This window comes from Panonychus citri, unplaced genomic scaffold (genome assembly GCF_014898815.1).
Source record: "Panonychus citri isolate SS breed McGregor unplaced genomic scaffold, ASM1489881v1 Contig00003, whole genome shotgun sequence".
NCBI classification, from domain to species: domain Eukaryota; kingdom Metazoa; phylum Arthropoda; class Arachnida; order Trombidiformes; family Tetranychidae; genus Panonychus; species Panonychus citri.
This window is the reverse complement of record NW_026515408.1, coordinates 160,711-178,316: the sequence shown is the minus strand read 5'-3', so window position 1 is coordinate 178,316 and position 17,606 is coordinate 160,711. Positions and strand designations below refer to the sequence as shown.

The following is a 17,606-nucleotide window of genomic DNA, read 5'->3' as shown; positions in this document are numbered from 1 at the left end:
ACAAAACAATATAATGGTTAATAGTATTGGATAACCTAAAGGTAGATAAACTTGGTAATAATGTAATTAGTTGATTGTTGATTTTAATCAAGGACAAATTTAAATGATAAATAACAAAAGAAACAATTAAATAAACAGTAAATCATCAGAAAGTTAATAAACTTGTTAACATTGTTTCCAAAACAATCAATTCACTTCATCTTTTATCAACAGATCGATGAATTAAAATATTTTTGCGATTTTCACAATTAATTACTGAATAAACTAACCAATTAAACTTGAGATGATTAACTTTTTCCTCATCACCAATTAGATTTGATTATGGAAAAGTCAAAATAAAGTTTCCAATAACATTTATATCAATTTCTTCATCCTGATGAATTGTTTTGTTTACCTTTTGATGAGAATCCGATTCTTGATCATTGATTAATCATGAAATTTGTCCATTTTTTTAATTTCAACAATTAAAAAGTACATCGGGCTGAGAATAGCAGTAAATTGATTTTAAATTGGAAAATAAAAGTACAATTAATCAACAGTTACAATTGGAAATGAAAAAAAAGAGAAGGTTGAATTTCAATGAGAAAACAATTTCTTTGGATCAGCTGATCTGTTGACTGACTTGAGTCTTTTCATTGGCATTTGACTGCACACGTTGATTAATCAAATCAGCCAATTAATTTTCATCATCTTCATGATTAATTTCAGTAAATGTGATATAATTAAAGTGTTGACACTTGTGACTGTCTAAATTTCAAGCAATTAACTTCAATCGAATGATAAATTGGTGATAATTTTACTTTTCTCTATTCATTTGGTGTTTACTTTTTTTCTTTGAGTCTTTGATATCACTTTTTAATCAACATGCTAATTGAAAATAAAAAGGTGAGTTGATTAGTGAATTTTTGTTAATCTTAATCTATTATTGTGAAACATCTCAAGTAATAGAGATTAAGAAATTACCTAAACGATTGTCTCTCTCATAAGGAATTAATCTATTTTGTCCAATGTAAAATTTGTCTTATCTTTTCCTGTGAATCAAAGGGAACCAATAAAAATCCTAATCAATCGGATGATGATGATTATGAAGATAATGGCTCAGGTATAGAAGACGATGCTCCAGAGGGATTTCAAGCTCTTCAGCGACCAGAACAAGCTACAATCACTTTTCCCGATCTGCTCCGAGTACCAACAACCACAGCAAACATGTCGTCTGAAGATGATTCACCCGAAAGTCTATCATTTGCCTCTGGTGTTGGTCAACCAGTTCGACCGAATGATCTTCAAATGTCAGCGTCGACAACAGGCCAAGTAAGTGAACTATTCTTGGCCACGATTCGATTGTGTCTTGATTCTAATGTGATCTTTTTCTCCCCGCCTCTTGTACTCATCATTTAGAGACAAAGTTCCAACACACTCGGTGAACCAATTGGAGGATTACCAAGAAATCGCCGTCCATTGAGCCATCCCGATGTATCTCAAATGAATTTATCATCAACACCAAGCACTTCTCTTCCTTCATCTTCCAGTTCCATACCATTTGAGCCCACTGCAAGGCCACTTCCACCTCTACCTGCTAGTGATGAGAGCGGCGATACCAGTAACCAAATGCCACCGCCATTGGTACCTCGTAATCCCATCTCCAATTTTAATGCTTCTCATGATTCGCCATCACCTTTATCACCACAAACATTGGCACCAATTCTCGGTGCGATATCCAGAATTCAGTCTTCAGTTGAAACTCTAAGCAGACAATTTAATGAAAGATTGGATGTGATGGAAAATCGTATCAATGAAATAACCTCAAACAACGTTCTCGATAATCTTGATAACCTGAATCAAGTGACACCAGAATTTTTAAGAAACTTTATCCAAGAACAGAAAAGGGTAAGTTGATTATCCTCAACAATTAATGAAATACTGATTGTTTTCTCCCTCTTTCCTTCACAGGAAATGCACAATCAACGCCGATCATTTGTCTTATCATTTGCAGAGGCCTTGCGATTTGCCGCTGATCCTCCCCATCAAAATGGATCAGCAGAACCACCAAACTCATCGAATAACAATCGATCTCGATCTTCTTAATCGTCTCATCCAGTCCACTTTTCATACAAACCATTCGACAATTTGAACACAATTGTAAACAAATCAATGAATCTCACGTGAAAATACAATCATTACAATTAAGCCAATTGCAATTCTCATCTTTGTTTCTCGATATATTAATAATTTGACTTCTATTTTTTCGTGAATCTATTAATATCAATGGTTCAAGTGTACTCATGTCAGTAATTAATTTCAAGATTTGATTCGTTTATCAAAAATCGGACTTCAGTCTCAAACCTGTAATCAGATTTATCGATCATGATAAGGAAAATCAATTAACATACTTTTCCCTAATCTAATTTAGCAATCGATGGAAAGTTAAACCAAATCAAGGTTAATAGAAAGACGCGAATACAATCAACAAATTGTTCAGATACAAAGATAAATGATTTGGAGAGTCAATTGTCAATTTTATTTTCGTATTGTGCTTTAGATCAAATTTAACAATTTCGATCATTTAATTTACATCAAATGACTTATTGGTGGTAACGATTAAACAAAACAATCAAATTAACAGTTGATAAAAAATATTTGAAAACTTTGCAATTCAACAATTAAAATTCAAAACACAGGGCAAATAATTTCATTTAAATCATAAAGTTTTAGTGGAAACGAGTATTAGATTGTAACAGTGATTAAAAAATAAAGGAAAAAATAAATTCGATTGTAATTATAACAGTTAAATCCTCTTTCTTTGGCTTCTCTTAATTGTGAGTCGAGAAAAAAAAATCTCTCCATTTACACTCCTTGTTGATTAATCACCTTGACCTGAATTGATTGTGTTTAATTCATATTTTTAACTTTGTTTGTGCGATGATGTTGATTAGATTCTCGTAGCTAATTAAAGTTGGCATAATTGTCACAGGAAATTAACGGTTGTTATTGAGCCAAGATCTAAATATTGTTAGTTAATGGAAACTTTTAAATTGTTGATGATGAAGACATTTCACTCGAGAGAGAGAGAAGCGACTCTTTGATCCAATGACAAAGTCCATGAATGTAACAATTAACGATATGAAGTTGATTAAAATCCGATTGTTAAAAAAATTGTAGAGGAGAACAAAGAAAAATCTAATTGTTAGTTAATTGTAACCAGTCAATCACAGTTATTAACTCTTCTCGCTTTTCCTCTTTAAAAACAACTCGAAAAATATTGTAAACTATCAAATATTATTTTAAGTTCATTAATTGTTCATCAGCCAATTTACTTCAAAAATGATCAACTAATTAAAAAAAAAACTTTGAAATTAATTGAAAATTAAATACTCCAAGGGAATCAATACTTTCACTACAACAGGTGATTCACTCTAATTAAGTTGATTAACTTTTCTATGTTGATTGTTGTTCCAAAGTCTTTTCTTTTCCTCCATTGGATTTGACAGTGATTATTAAACTTTCACTTGTGTTTAATTGTTGTTGATTAAAGATAACTGGTTGGATGATAGATGGTTAGAAATGGAATCGAGTGAATCATCTGATTGATTGATGTCAATTTTTTAAGGTTTCAATTGATTAATCAATTTGTCAGCAATATTAAAGGAAATGATGTTTAGATGAAGACGAGATGAATTATGGTGATAGTAATTGATGTTGATTCTTTGGTAAGATTAGATATCCAACAATCAAGATTTTCATCTTACACTTGTTGATTAACGTCCGATAAACGGTAATCCAACTCAATTGGAAAACTTTTTCTACCAATTTGTCAACTCGGGTCTCTTGTCATCTTCCTTTTTCTTTAATATTTCCGTTATCTTCAGCTCTCTTTCTCTCTCCCTCTTTCACATTGAAGACAAATTTGATTAGAAGGATCAAGAGATTAAGATTAAAGATATTTGGGTTTCTCCATAAAGGAAAATACCATCGAGTTCAAAGTTAAATTGCATAACAAATAGATCCCAATTCTCATTTTAGCTTTGGTTCCTGTCTTTTCTTTGGCAATTTAATGATTTACTAAACTATCGTTGATTTAATTATGATGCAGCTAATAATTGCTGTCTATTGTCTTTCGGGTTTCCTTTACATTTGTTTGGCTTTTGTGTCTCAGTATCTTGTAAGTTTGTAGTTTAAGTGTTTTGAATTGAGATGAAAAAATTGAGCAGTTTTCCTGGAATGATTCAAGTTGAGAATTGATCCAAATTCAATTGTGAATCTCGATTGGCTGTTTTCAAATCAACTAATTGTAGGGTATGCACTTTGGTAAAATTTGATTGTGTGACCAGTTTAGGCTTAATTTACTTGTCCTCGTCGTGATGAGTGTTTCACACCATTGAAGATGAAAATCTGAACACAAAGAATTGGCTTCATTTTGATTGCTCAAATTTTTTTTTCCAGTTCAAGTCTACAAATCCAAGTGATTAATTGATAAAAAAAATTGCGACATTTTCCCAGAACTTTTGTCTCTTTTCTGCACTTTCTGTTCTGAGTTTACTCTGAATTTCCAATCTCACTCACAGTCAATGGCTCCCTTTTCAAGGATCATCCGGTGAATCTTCAGATGAAGACGATGATGGTGAAATTGGGGCTGGTGACGATGACCAGAAATGATTTGCAATGGCCAATGCACCTCCTTGAACGAAACGAACAAAATTATCACCGACTAGCGGTCCCATGGCGTAAAGTTTCTCAACGTTCAAACACTCATGTGTAAAGGGATTAATCGCAATTGGATTGTTTCGACTGTGGAATGGTTGAGTTGGATGTTGCAGCAATTGGGATCGCAATCGTTTTGGGTAAATAAAATCAAGATTAGCCCGTCGTCCAATTAGCGCAAGGATATAAGAGACCTGAAGAGTTGTTCGAGTTGAATCACCTAGGCCATTGTATTCAGCACCGATAAGGTTAGTTAGAACAACAGTTCGATTGGCTCGAATCTCACTGATACAGTGCATAGGGAAAGCTTTATAATCGGTTGATAGACTTTTTCCTTTCATTTTCTGATGAACTTTATGGTATTCGGGATACATGTTTCCAGGTAATTGATTGAATATAAGAGTGGGATCATCAGGATGCCGCCGGAATGCATGATAAACTGGTATGCCCTCAAATCGAGCGGTAATAACAGCGTCAGCTGCTGACAGACCAGCACCAACAATCAAAACGGGATCATTACAAACTGTTCGATCCAAGTTGGACAAAACCTTCTCAAATTCTGTCAGTGATTTAATGACAAAGGGAAAAGATTCCCCCTTGATACCCAATTTATTTGGCTTCTCATTGACTCCAGTGGCAAGAACCACCCGAGGGGTTGAGATGGTGAAATGTCCAACTTTCTCTTCCATTACCGAAACCTTCCAAAGGGCATCATCCTCGTTGTATTCCAAACGTGTAACTTGACTATTATTGAGAAAATATTTCTCAAGATCTTGACATTTAACATAATCACGATAATATTTGGCAACTCGACCCAAAGGGACTCGAGACTCTCTTTTAGTATCACAAGACCATTGTCTTATATTTAAATTGGGTAATTGCATCCATGTTCCGAGGCTAATGGTTAAGGTATTATTACAATCTTTCATTTTTTGCCAAGAACCACCGGGTGGACCTGAACCAAGGACAAGATGGGAAACTGATTTCTCTGGATGGAATGACCAAGAAAGAGCTGTCGGAATGTCAGAACCAATATCTGCATCAGGATGTTGTAAGGCATCAAACAAAATGGACACTGGATTACGAGAACGACCTGGTAAACCATTAGATAAATATTGTAAGTCACGTTTTACTAAAGGTATTGTCGATAAATCGAGTTGATCACTAAATGTTTCAGAATCACTTGGTGAAGTTAAACGAGCATTTAACTCAATATTGGGATGAGGTTCACTTGGCTTATAATAAGGCCAATTACCGGCTAAAAGGTAGCTTAAAGTAATCGCTGATGGACCATTGCCAATTATGACAAACTCCTTAGTCTCTTGACAATCAGCTAAGTTAATTGGTCTCATGGTTAAAGATGATCAATAATAGAATTTGAATTTTGAAAGATTTCGATTTGAGTGTATGTGTGTTTATATCCTCCAGATGAAAATGACAAACAGAATAAATGGAAAACCCAAGAAAAAAAGAACAGGTAAATTAATAGGAATGTGATGTTGTCAGTAACCGATGATTAATTGTTCCAATGGCAGAAATAAACTGTTGGTTAAATCGTTTGGTTGATGATCCAAATGCTGGTGACACTAGAAGACAGAATAGAATAGAATATATTGTATTTGTTTACCATCAGAAGAAGGTGATGAGAGTTGAGAAGAGAATGAGTGGTGGAAATAAGAAGACAATTAAGTAGATAATCGAGTGAGAAGGTGCAGAGAGAGAGATAGAGAGAGAGAGAGTGAGTGAGAGAGTGAGAGAGAAAAGGGGATACACAGAGATAAAAAGTCTATGGAAAAATTGATAAGTGAAAATGTCTATAGATTTAATGGTAAATAAACACGCATCATGATTTTAATAAGTCAATAGAACTACTCAGCTAACAGATAATCAACTGTTTCTATGATGATTTAAAGATGTTACATGGAGAATTCAAGGTTAGTTAATCAGTTTTGGGAATTTCAGGAAGGGTTAATTTGATAGAAATTACCATCATGTTTATAAACACTGAATGAAATAGATGATGGAAGAGATTAGAGATTAGAGAATTGATGGAAAATTATTCTATTCTCACTTGTTTGAGAAAAAGGGGAAATTTGCAATTAATTTATGAAGATGTTTTGGTTGTAGGGGAAGAAAATGGAAAAGGATAAAGAAAATTAGAGATGAGATAAAGATTAGAATGTTGGAAGATGAGGAAGGATTAAGGAGGTTGGATGATCACAGAATCTTCTTACCTTGGAGTCGTTACAAGTTGTTCTCTTCTTTTCTATTTAATGTTCTCCAGAATTGTGGGACAATTTAGGTTTACATGTACCCTTAACCTTGGAACAGATTGAATCATAAATATTATTTGTTCTATTAATCGAAGAGAATTTCAAATCAACAGAGTAATTCGGAGAAATGGCGAAACTGGTGATCACTTAATTCAAATACTCTCTTGATCCATGAGATTGTAAACATAAAGGCAAAGTGACTTTAAGAGAAAATGGAAAATTCTGATCAATTGGAAAAGGCAACACGAGATGTAGCAATCACTTAATTGTTGATTGTTTATTCTTAATTAATAGAGATCAAAATTCACCATCAACAACAACAGGAACGATTAACATTAAGACTCTGATAAGGGCGAGGGAAAACCAAAGAGAATAGAAAATTTTTCTTCCTTTGTAAACAAGACACAGAAAAAGATCCAAATCAAATTTGATTAGTTGTTGAGATGATTAATTAATTGTCCATGGTAATAGTGGTGTTGTTAACTTAATGATTATTTCAGTAATTAACTGATTGTTTCATGTTTATACCATTCGGAGGGTTAAATTTACCATTGGGCCTCCTGTTTGTTGATATTCACAAAGAAGTTGATTTGTTTTATCACATTGGTGATTATTTGAGATAATTTAACCGGATTTAATTGTGCTTAATAGAATCACCGATTGTTGATAAGGTTAATTGTCACAAAATCAAAATTATAAACAAATTAATTAACGAGATTAAATCAATTTCTCAAGGTAAACATAACAAATCATTTTCCTTTGTCATCTTTATGTTGTCCTGGTTTTTGCTTTTCCATTGAGACGAATCAAAAATCGATGTGAACAATTAATTGATTGTCAAGGTTTCCAATTTAATATTCAATGGAATTATTTAATTTGATTTAATTACATAATCTAAAGTAATAACAATCAACAGTCATACATTACTAATCTTAATCTCTCATAATCTCAACTGTAACGTGATTTACTGGATTAATTGTTAATTGTTGCACCTAAATTGTTTCTAATTGTTCTTGATTGTTATGATTTAATAATCTATTTCATTATCTTATCAAAGCATAAGAATAATTAACTAATTAATTAGTAATTTTACTAATAACTTAGTTACATTTTTCGTTTAGGAGTTTTTAGACTTGAGATTTAATTTGATTGTAACGATTAAAGTTAATCAATTTACTAATCATCAGAATTACAACTTAAATCAGTGATTGAGAGGCACTTAAGTTTAATTCATTTCCGTTGATTTCGTTGTTCTTTGCAATCAATTGGAATAATTAATAATTTTAATAGTTTTAATTGTTGGATTTTAATTGTTAGTTTATTACACAAAGTTTTCGGTTTTCATTTCTTTGCACAAGAAATTGATTAATTTTGTTTCGTATACAATAATTAATTTGGTTAATTGTTAAAGGGTTGAAGGTATTGTAATTGATTAATTGTAATTATATATAAATTATAAAAATTGATTATTGGGGTTAAAGTAATTGATTAATCATTTTCTTGATTATTCAATGTAATTGAGATGATTTTACTTGACTAGTTTTCCACCTCATCCAATATTAATTAAGAAATTGATTATCTTTAATCATCTAAATAAATTAAATCAACTGATATTAATATACTTGATGATTAAGAGTAATTTCTTAATCGTTTTCTTTTACCTTAATTGTGTTTAAATCATGATTCTGGTGAATGATTTAAGTTAATGAAGGACAATTATTGATACAATTGTCTTATAATTAATAATGATTAGTAATAATTGGTAATTGTGATGATAAATATTAATTGTTAAGGGGGGAATGTTTTTTAAATTGGATTAGTGTTAAGTGGTTAGTTGAAAATAAATTTATAAAGTTAATTAAATTATTAATTGTTCCACTTTGTAATTTTGTCAATTGGTGAGAAAATGATTAATTTGTTGGTGAATAATTAACAAATGGTGATGACGATGATTGGAATGATTTAAATTGATTTTTGATGAATTTTTCTTTGGATTAAGCTTTCTTTTGCAATTAAGAATTTCAATGAGATCCATTAATTGTTTGAGTCGATAATTTGTACAATTAGGTTGGTTACATGAAGATTGCCAGGTAATAATTAGAAATTAATTAATAAAAAGTTGGTGATCTTTTAATTGTTTAGGTGACCATTGATCAGGAATTGGATAAATTTTAACCAATAGACTTTCATTAATATCTCTTGATTGTTTAGGTTCATCCATCTCAATATCAACAGAATCCTCTTCAATTAAAGTTGATGAAGTTGATTGTCCATCATGATTAATACTAGTATCTAATGGATGATTAAGATAATCTCGCAATTTAAATGGTAATGGTAATTGCTCAATGTCCTGAGATCGAGTTAAATTTTTCAAGATAACATATCGACATCTGAAGGTGAGAAAAGAAATTAAATGAAAAATTAGAATTGAGATTAACAATTAAACAATCATTTAGATTGTTGATTTAGATGTAAATTGATTAACATTGAATAATCTAAGAGCAAAAACAATCAACAGTGTTAAGTTTGATGAACAATTAATCAATCATCGTAACAATTTGATGTACATATCAGATGCTCTTAATCAACCAACAGAATCAAACAAACAAAAAGTTGCTGGTTAAAGGTTAGAATTAAATTGACCCACAAAAGCGTGAAGATAATTATCTTCAACAGTAAAGTTAACCATAGACAATTAAATGTGCCCAAGGTCAAAGAAACACGAGGGCAAAGGTAAATGTTCACAGGGCGAAAGGTGAGAGAGGAAAACTCGTTCTCATGGTTAACCTTGAGAATAGACAGAGAGAGAAAGAGGAACAAAAACAAAAGCATCTGATGGTAAATCCAAAATAGAGAATATAATTAATTACTGTTAGAAAATTGATCAAGGATAAAGAGAAGATTATCCACAGGAATTTGTGGGGAAAAATTATTTTCGAATATAAAAATATCGATTATAATTGTTATGATAATAAAAGGCCACGAGTCACAGTAAATGATTTTGATGCCTTTTTTTATCGCTTCACTTTCATTTGTTTGGCCTTATTGTTACTGCGCTTAACAAACGGATCACATCGGCTTCGAGTTTGTCCCTCGTCTCGTGCCCATTGTGATTAACCATCTGTCTCACCTTTTTCATCATCTGGATCTTGATCATCCTCTTTCTGCTCCTTCTTCCTTTTTTGAAGGAGAGGGAGAAATAAGATAATATTGTATTCGATCAAGAAAAAATAATAATATGATCGGTACACATTAGATTTTTGGACTTTATGGATCATACACACGAAAGGTAAGCTCTTTCCTTCTTGAGTTCATTTTTATCCGACATCATCATCGTCATTACATTTGCATTTGCTCACTTTTATGTGAACATTTGCTTTTCAATTTTGCTAAAAACTCGAGACAACCATAGAAATATTAACAATCGAAACCATGGTTACCTTGATATTAATGGAATAGATTTTTTGTTTTTCTTTCCACTTCCTCCCACTCTTTTCATATCATATGTTTGATTTTCTTTCTCTCTCTCTGTCATCGGAATTGTCATTTGGCATAAGGGAAACCTTTCAACAACAATTAAGTCGTAAAATTTTTAGGTTTGAGTTAACGGTTGATAGAGAGATGGATAGAGGGAGTAGATATATAAATCTTTGTCACTTATTGGAAATCGGTTACTGGAATATTCAATTGATTGTTTCAAGTGTCGATAATTGTTATCAAAACGGTTCTTACCTTTCTTTCAATGTTGAACAATAATAGGCCACTTTAAGGTTACACAAAATCATGACAGTTTTGGCTGCGGTTGATGAAACTAAAGGATAAAGTGAAGATGACACTTGATTAAGTCCTCGAAATGCTACACCCAATTTAACCCCATCTTTGTAATAGGTTAAGGTTCCTTGGCACGAATCGTACAATAATCCGATGGTTGTTTTCACATTTTCACGAAAAGGTTTACAAAATTTACGAGATTCCCCATTGTGCCATATGTAACCTTTATGAGATAATCCCCAAGATTGATCATCTTCACCTAAAAGATTAGTAAACATATTGGCTTGAAGTCGAGTCTTAGAAGTTCCAATTCCAAACATCATACTAGTTCCAAATACTCTGTCTGGTAAACGAACCTAGAATTTAATTAATTGAAGGAAAAAAAAGAGAATAAGAAAAAATCGAATTAAATAGAAAGGGTTACATAATGAAGAAAGTCAATGTACTGTTATGGTCTGTTACTAAGGAGAATCTTCTGGTTAATCTTTTGTTCCTCAAAAGAGACCAACTGACTGTTGACATTTCCACTAATTAATTTCTGGTGGGAAAGTAAATTCACAATTTGACCTCTTACCTCCCAATAAATACACTCTTGGTGACCACTATTAAGAATCCTATTACCTCTGACCCCAGCGGTTCCATTACTCCAGTGAGGGTGGAAAATAATTCTCCGTCTTTCTTTACCAAATATCTTCACCTAATCACACAAAAAGAAAATCAATCAAATTTCCCAAACACAAAAATTAAATGCGAAAAAAGATTCAGAGATAAACACATATTCACAATTAAGAGACAAGACAATTAAATTACCTCACGAGATTTCGCCTTACTGCTCCATGTCCAATGATCAGGCCTACAAAACATAGAATCCATTGAGAGTCCAAAGTGTTGCGAAAAAAAGAAACAAATTCACTGAGCGAAATGAATCTCTCGATAATGTTAATTGTGAAGATGGTGGAAACACAGAAAATCAAATCAGGGTAACCAGGGAATGAATCGAATAACAGGGAATGATTAACTTAATCAATTAAAGAAATTCGGTTTAATTTGAACAACAGAAATGAATACAAGATGAAAGGAGAAAAGAATAAAAATTGAAATTGATTGGCGACCATAAGTGAACTGATGATCGAACCGCTAATCAATAAACCGCTCAACACAATTTAACATCTTGGTAACTCTCATCATCCATAGGTCAAAGTGAGAAGAGAGAGAGAGAGAAATAAAGGAAGATGAAGATAAAAGAAGAGAGGGAAATGAAAAGGAAAGAAGAGAAAAAGAGAGCAGACAAGAGACAGACAGAGAGAAAGAAAGAGAACTGAAGCCAAATATTGTTGTTCGATTTTCTCTTTCACCTTTTTCTTTCTTTTTTCTTTTTTTCTTCTTTGTCTGTTTTTCTTTTTTTTCTTTTGGGGTTTTTCTCTTTTTCTCTTTGATTTTTCTTTTCTCTTCTTCCTTCCTTCGAGATTATTTACAAAAGAATATGATGAGAATGATGATGATTAGGTAAGAACATGATGATTAGCGGATGGATAAAGATTCTCAAGATAATCTCGGAAAAATCCCCAATCCGAATTATTTGCCGTTAGAATGTCTCTCACCAAAAGCATCTTCTCATTGGTGAGACACAATTGACGTTCGAGTTGCGACTTTTTCTCTTCCAAAACTCGATTGAACACTCGTTTAAGTCTTTCTTTCTCCTTTTCTAGTCTTTCTTCCAGTTGGATTTTGTTTCTTTCTTGTTCGACGTTCGCATAGTTGAGAGCGCGAATTTTATTCTCCAGTTTCAATTCTTTCTCTTTCAAATTCTTTTCCAAATATTGAATTTTTCGATCACATTCATCTCTTATATTCTCATAGGAACTACACTTTGTTTCCAATTCTTTGAGCTGATTCTCTCGGACTTCCAGGTCATTCCTGAGAACGTTGAGTTGCTGTTTATTCAACATACTTTCGCTCTCATTGGTGGCTAATTTTTCGCGAAAAAGTAAATCTATCAAAAGAGAAAAAAGTTGATTAGAACTTCTTTTTTTTTCTACCGTACAAATCGAACTCACATTCTTGGCGTAAACGCTCATGGTGACGAAGCTCATTCTGTTTCCGTTGTTCCAAAACAGTGATCAGATTATTTAGAGCTGATGAATCTTTCCAGTCGATTTTCTGTTTGGTAAAAAGAAAAGAAACATTTAGGAGACAATTTCCGAAAGACGACAAAGATCGGGTCACATTTATGACCTCGACTTTTGTTATTTTCTCTTTGGACTTACATCAAACACCGGTAACGAGGGTCCGACCATTTCATTGTTGTCTAAACGCGGGAACGAGATGAATCTAGACATGTAAGGATGTGATACCCTCAAGTGGAAGGGTAGGTCAGTTGCGCGATTGATAAGCACTTCTTGTGTTGTCTCCGCGAATTTCATCACATGCTACGAGAAGCGGCGGGAAAAGGGGACGGAACGGATATGAAAGAATATCAAACAATTAACTTTAAGAGAAAAAGGAAAAGGTTTAAGGGAAAACACTTTCGACCTGAGAAGGTTATTGTTTGTAACACGTACCAAAGTTTCATCGAAATCTTCTGCTCCTGGATTAACGCAAATGATCATCTTGATTTTACCTTCGCCCTCGAAGTAGCTTTTGAATAGATGGGTCAGTTTATTGTCTCGATAAGGGACAATCTTATTGGTTCCGTATTTTTGATTCTCTCGCAGCAGGTCAATGCACGTTCTTAGGGCCATTAGGGAGTTATTGATGTTACCCGCTTCTCGTAGTCTTTCCCCTGTGGTTTGAGTGCGTTGAGAGCGCTCACTACCGGCGAGATCAACTAGAGACAATTGACTAACGGTCATAAATTTATCGTCTAAAATGACTTCACCTTCAGCGTCGGTTGGAGCTTGAACCACTCGAATATTGAAAACGGAATGAGATCGGCTCGATTCGGTGTTTAGTGCTGTATGGGCCATTCGTCGTCGCCTAATACCCTTGACAAACAGGTCGAAGGCTTCATCAGATGAGCTCACCTCGATTTCGGTTGCATTGTGGACAAAAACCCGACGTTTTTTGTCTTCGCGTAAAACCTTTGATCGAGGCTGTTGAGTCTTGAACGGATCGACCATCGCTTCATCGTCGAGAAGATCGTAAATGTAATTGTTGTAAATTTCAACATAAGAAATGAAAACGGCAAAAGCGTTCCCCTTAACCTCAATGTCAACCAGAGTCTCATCGCGTTCTCGATTCTCCCATTCTTTAAGGTCATCAACTTCTCGCTTTCTAACTTTAGGTGTAGCGGCCAAAGACGAAGGAGTTCGAGAGACTTGTTTCTCTCGTTGCCACTCTAAGAGCGCATCGGGTGTCGATTGAATCTTGAAGCCATTTTGCTCATCAGCTTTGAATATAAACTTCCGCGCCATGTTACCCTCAATCGAATTGAATAGAACGTCCAAAGTTCGAGGTAAAATTCCACATTCTTGCGAACTACCAGTAACTGTAAATGTCTTGCCCGAAGAAGTGATTCCATAGGTGAATAAAAGGCCTGAATTTCAATCGAATCAAAGAAACAATATAAAGAAAAACACCAATCAACAAAAAGAATCAAGAGAAAACGCCCAAAGTCTGACACTTACTATTTTTACCATTGACCAGATTCTCGATGAGCGGCAGTCCAACTCGATCAAATAGTTCCTTCTGGTTCGTCGTCTCGGGAAAAACATACTTGAAGGTGTAAAAGGATTCGATCTTATTATTACCGAACGACATTAATTGTAGTGTGTTGTTGTTTAGCCTTTTGATACAAACACAATCAGCAGCGTTTTTAATTGGCCTCAATCTACAATAAACCTCGACGGGATCTTTGGTGCCATTGCTGTTACCGATTGGAATTAATTTCGGCTTTGGTTTAATTGCCGGCGGCGGTTTTTTCATTGGTGTTCTACCTGTTTGGATCATTGGAATCTTCAAAACAAAATCACAATTAAAAAGAGAAACAATCAACAATTAAGATCCATAATAATTCAATTTAACAATTGAGCAAAAAATTGACTTACCAATTGAATAAGTTGTCTTTTAGAAATGAACAAAAAAATTGTCACATTGATTAATCCAAATTGAATTTACTTAATTGTGATTAACTGTAATCTCTTTTTCATCGACTAATCAAAGGACAATCAACACTCACTCCACCTGAGAATTAAAATAAAATTAGAGGGAAAATTTTTCTCTTTTAATTGTTAATTTAAATTGTCGATGATTCAAATTTATCCATAAGTTTTTTCTTCTAATCCATTTAGAGAGTTAATCCTTTTAATCCGTTTTTTGGTTAACCAGAAAATATCTAATTCGGTTAATCCAATTCTTTAATCAGTTTAATTCATTTTTAAACTAATTAGATTATTTTTTCTCTCAATGATAATCCGTTGATACTAATCAAGAGAAAGGTCAATTGGGGTGAAAAGTTTTTTATTTTTTTTTCTTTTTCGATTATTACAAGATTGAGTGGATTAAAGTGGATAAATAGGTTTTACAAGACAATAATGTGAAATCGAAAAAAAAACAAAAGTAAGAGAAATTACAAAATTACAATTAAGGATTATCAAAAAAAAGAGGATAGAGAGGAAAAAGAAATACATATTTTTGGGTGTTTTTCTTGTTGTTTTTGTGATTTTAGTTGATTCGAGGTGTCGATTGATTTATGCAGTTACTTGAGGTGGTGTGGATCCTGTGGTGATTTCTGCATTTGGTTCAGTCTTTTGTTTAGCGCGTTTGCTATCGTCATCTTCATCTTCCAGTTTACGTTTAACTGGTGTTGTTGTTGTTGTTGTTGCATTAGTTTCGGATTTTAATACATGAGCGGGAAGGTAATTGACAAGATCCCGTTTTCTTACATATTTAAATTCAATTTTATATTCGGTAGTCATTTTATTTGCAGCCGATTGTCGTACGGTGTTAAGGAATTGTCGTAAATCGGCTGTCAGATCGATGTTGCTTCCTTCAGATTTGTCACAATGTAATCCAATGAACCAATAGGTATCTGGTTCATTGTTTTCGTCTGTTGGTGTTTCTAATGTTTCGCTTGTTTCTTGTGTTTCTTGCGATTCCTGCGTCAATTTAGTATCTAGTGTATCTTGTGTTTCTTGTTGGTATGAATTTGGATTAACATGGGCTAATTTAATACATCTATGACGTTCCAGGTATGATACTGTAAGAATGTACGAGAAAAATGTAACGATTAGAAATATGACAATTTAGATTATCGATTTTACATAAAATATTGTATCATCATTAAGAGGATCAAAGGATATTTTGGATAAATATATTTACCTAGAACACGAATTTTAGATTCAATAAGTCCGAGCCATTCGGGCTTTGATTCCACTATAATGATGAGAAAATGTCGATATTTGCTGAAGAAATTATTCTCTTGGAAAAGATCTTTCCATTCAGCGTGTCCCTTGACAATTTTATTACAAATTGCATGAGCGTGGATAAACTCTTCAATCATGATTGTTTTAGTTGATTGGGTGACGTTAAAAGTTGAATTTTGCTGTGGATATGAAGGGGTAATAATGGGCATCAGGTGATACCTATCGGTAACGTTAACTCGCGGATCCCAGACCGGGAATCCTAAATTTGCTCTGTCTTCTTCCAAAGCTCGAAGTAGAACAGGTTTAGGCCAAGGCCATTTACTGAAGATTAAGAAAAATTTCTGTACAACGGTTGCAGCACATGCAAGCGGATATAGTTGACAGGTACGAGCGACAAGCATAGCCCAAGAAACACCACCTGAGTAATCAAATGAAAAGAAAAGTTAATAAACAGTCAAATGTAGAGAGAGAGAGAGAGAGAATGAGAAACCGATTTAGTTCATTAATTATAATTACCTAAATATCCAAGAGCATTGGAATAGACACCACGTCGTTTAGCCCATAATTTGATAGCTCGTAAACTGAGTCTGAAGGCTTCATGATTTGGAACCAGGGAAAGGATGTCATCGGTTACGCGGCAACCGTTGAGAGATCGAACACATTCTTGTTTCAAATTTCGAAGAAGTTCATTATTCTTCAAATCTTGATCATCGGGTATATTTTTTAAAGCTAAACGAGCAAAAAGAATATCAAATTCAATTCCTTCAATCTTGGTTTTGATAACGGGCACAAAAGCATCTTCTATTTTCCTAATGTATTCAACTTTTGGAAGAGTTTCAAGTTCAGTGGCAAAAGATTTAAAAAAATCAGCTCGATCAATGTGACGTGGGGCAACCAAGAGAGTATCTATATCAGCACCCTTGGTATTGACACCAAGTCGAAATGAACCAAAGGTAAAAATTTTACCAGACATTCGTTGGGCTGCCTCATTACCAGCTAATTTCTGTTCACTTATTTCTCGTATCCATTTTTGTACAAGATCATTCATCTGGCTAAGAACAACCATCCGGTGTTGCATTGAATCATCTGATTCAAATGTGTCAAACATTTCAAGACATTCAATCAATTTAGTAGTCAACTGAAGGTCCAGATCAGTTGGTGGTGCAGTACTAAGAGGAGCTGTAACACCGAAACAGGTAGTGGAACCAACTGAATTGTTCATGATGGATAAACACACAAACTAAGAGGATGAAAGAACAAAAAAAAAATAAACTCAAATGAGATGAAGACCCAAAGAAGATGATTAACTTGAAGGGATTGGAAACAGAGGTAAATTAAGATGAATGTATAAGAAATAGAAGAGACCAACACAGGCAAACAATTAGAAGGTAAGAAAACTTGGACCAGTTGATTAGAGGGTCAAAACATTAATGATTAAGATTAAAAAAAAACAAAAGGTTTAATCATTAATCAGCTGAAAGAGAAACAAAATTAAACAGAT

General features: G+C 33.5%; 5 protein-coding genes across 6 annotated transcripts; 1 reads left to right on the top strand and 4 right to left on the bottom strand.

Moving 5' to 3' along the window:
- Positions 1-663: 663 nt before the first annotated feature.
- On the top strand, positions 664-2,194 carry LOC128388157 (uncharacterized). Its single transcript, XM_053347535.1, has 4 exons — positions 664-885; positions 1,045-1,311; positions 1,399-1,887; positions 1,951-2,194. The coding sequence occupies exons 1-4, from the start codon at positions 865-867 to the stop codon at positions 2,083-2,085; spliced, it is 912 nt and encodes a 303-aa protein (XP_053203510.1). The 5' UTR covers positions 664-864; the 3' UTR covers positions 2,086-2,194.
- Positions 2,195-2,495: 301 nt separating this feature from the next.
- LOC128388135 (oxidative stress-induced growth inhibitor 1-like) lies at positions 2,496-7,762 on the bottom strand. The gene is made up of 2 exons (XM_053347501.1): positions 6,933-7,762; positions 2,496-6,284 (listed from the first exon to the last, which is right to left on the bottom strand). Exon 2 carries the CDS (start codon positions 6,048-6,050, stop codon positions 4,578-4,580), a length of 1,473 nt encoding a protein of 490 aa, XP_053203476.1. The 5' UTR covers positions 6,051-6,284; positions 6,933-7,762; the 3' UTR covers positions 2,496-4,577.
- A 1,191-nt stretch (positions 7,763-8,953) lies between these two features.
- On the bottom strand, positions 8,954-11,692 carry LOC128388120 (SPRY domain-containing SOCS box protein 3-like). Of its 2 annotated transcripts, XM_053347489.1 has the most exons (6): positions 11,553-11,692; positions 11,317-11,439; positions 10,704-11,098; positions 10,412-10,534; positions 10,102-10,148; positions 9,194-9,361 (listed from the first exon to the last, which is right to left on the bottom strand). In XM_053347489.1, the coding sequence occupies exons 1-6, from the start codon at positions 11,613-11,615 to the stop codon at positions 9,342-9,344; spliced, it is 771 nt and encodes a 256-aa protein (XP_053203464.1). In that variant the 5' UTR covers positions 11,616-11,692; the 3' UTR covers positions 9,194-9,341. The 2 variants fall into 2 exon arrangements, with proteins under 2 accessions (XP_053203457.1, XP_053203464.1); XM_053347482.1 differs by lacking the exons at positions 10,102-10,148; positions 10,412-10,534 and having other exon boundaries at positions 8,954-9,361.
- Positions 11,693-11,765: 73 nt separating this feature from the next.
- LOC128388101 (kinesin-like protein KIF23) lies at positions 11,766-14,943 on the bottom strand. The gene is made up of 6 exons (XM_053347461.1): positions 14,789-14,943; positions 14,369-14,696; positions 13,304-14,277; positions 13,010-13,171; positions 12,800-12,902; positions 11,766-12,735 (listed from the first exon to the last, which is right to left on the bottom strand). The coding sequence occupies exons 2-6, from the start codon at positions 14,688-14,690 to the stop codon at positions 12,245-12,247; spliced, it is 2,052 nt and encodes a 683-aa protein (XP_053203436.1). The 5' UTR covers positions 14,691-14,696; positions 14,789-14,943; the 3' UTR covers positions 11,766-12,244.
- A 240-nt stretch (positions 14,944-15,183) lies between these two features.
- LOC128388111 (poly(A) polymerase type 3-like) lies at positions 15,184-17,590 on the bottom strand. The gene is made up of 3 exons (XM_053347473.1): positions 16,622-17,590; positions 16,062-16,523; positions 15,184-15,939 (listed from the first exon to the last, which is right to left on the bottom strand). Exons 1-3 carry the CDS (start codon positions 17,325-17,327, stop codon positions 15,431-15,433), a joined length of 1,677 nt encoding a protein of 558 aa, XP_053203448.1. The 5' UTR covers positions 17,328-17,590; the 3' UTR covers positions 15,184-15,430.
- Between the last annotated feature and the right edge of the window lie 16 nt (positions 17,591-17,606).

Coding starts and splice junctions, on each gene's coding strand:
- LOC128388157 (XM_053347535.1), top strand. CDS start 865: ATGCTAATTGAAAATAAAAAG. Junction 1,312..1,398: donor CAGCGTCGACAACAGGCCAA/GTAAGTGAACTA, acceptor CTCATCATTTAG/AGACAAAGTTCCAACACACT. Junction 1,888..1,950: donor TTATCCAAGAACAGAAAAGG/GTAAGTTGATTA, acceptor TTTCCTTCACAG/GAAATGCACAATCAACGCCG.
- LOC128388135 (XM_053347501.1), bottom strand. CDS start 6,050: ATGAGACCAATTAACTTAGCTGATTGTCAAGAGACTAAGGAGTTTGTC.
- LOC128388120 (XM_053347482.1), bottom strand. CDS start 11,615: ATGGATTCTATGTTTTGTAGGCCTGATCATTGGACATGGAGCAGTAAG. Junction 11,440..11,552: donor GTAAGGCGAAATCTCGTGAG/GTAATTTAATTG, acceptor TTGTGTGATTAG/GTGAAGATATTTGGTAAAGA. Junction 11,099..11,316: donor AAGAGTGTATTTATTGGGAG/GTAAGAGGTCAA, acceptor ATTAAATTCTAG/GTTCGTTTACCAGACAGAGT.
- LOC128388101 (XM_053347461.1), bottom strand. CDS start 14,690: ATGATCCAAACAGGTAGAACACCAATGAAAAAACCGCCGCCGGCAATT. Junction 14,278..14,368: donor TCTGGTCAATGGTAAAAATA/GTAAGTGTCAGA, acceptor ATTGAAATTCAG/GCCTTTTATTCACCTATGGA. Junction 12,736..12,799: donor TGAGCGTTTACGCCAAGAAT/GTGAGTTCGATT, acceptor CTCTTTTGATAG/ATTTACTTTTTCGCGAAAAA.
- LOC128388111 (XM_053347473.1), bottom strand. CDS start 17,327: ATGAACAATTCAGTTGGTTCCACTACCTGTTTCGGTGTTACAGCTCCT. Junction 16,524..16,621: donor CAATGCTCTTGGATATTTAG/GTAATTATAATT, acceptor TTGATTACTCAG/GTGGTGTTTCTTGGGCTATG. Junction 15,940..16,061: donor ATCTAAAATTCGTGTTCTAG/GTAAATATATTT, acceptor ACATTCTTACAG/TATCATACCTGGAACGTCAT.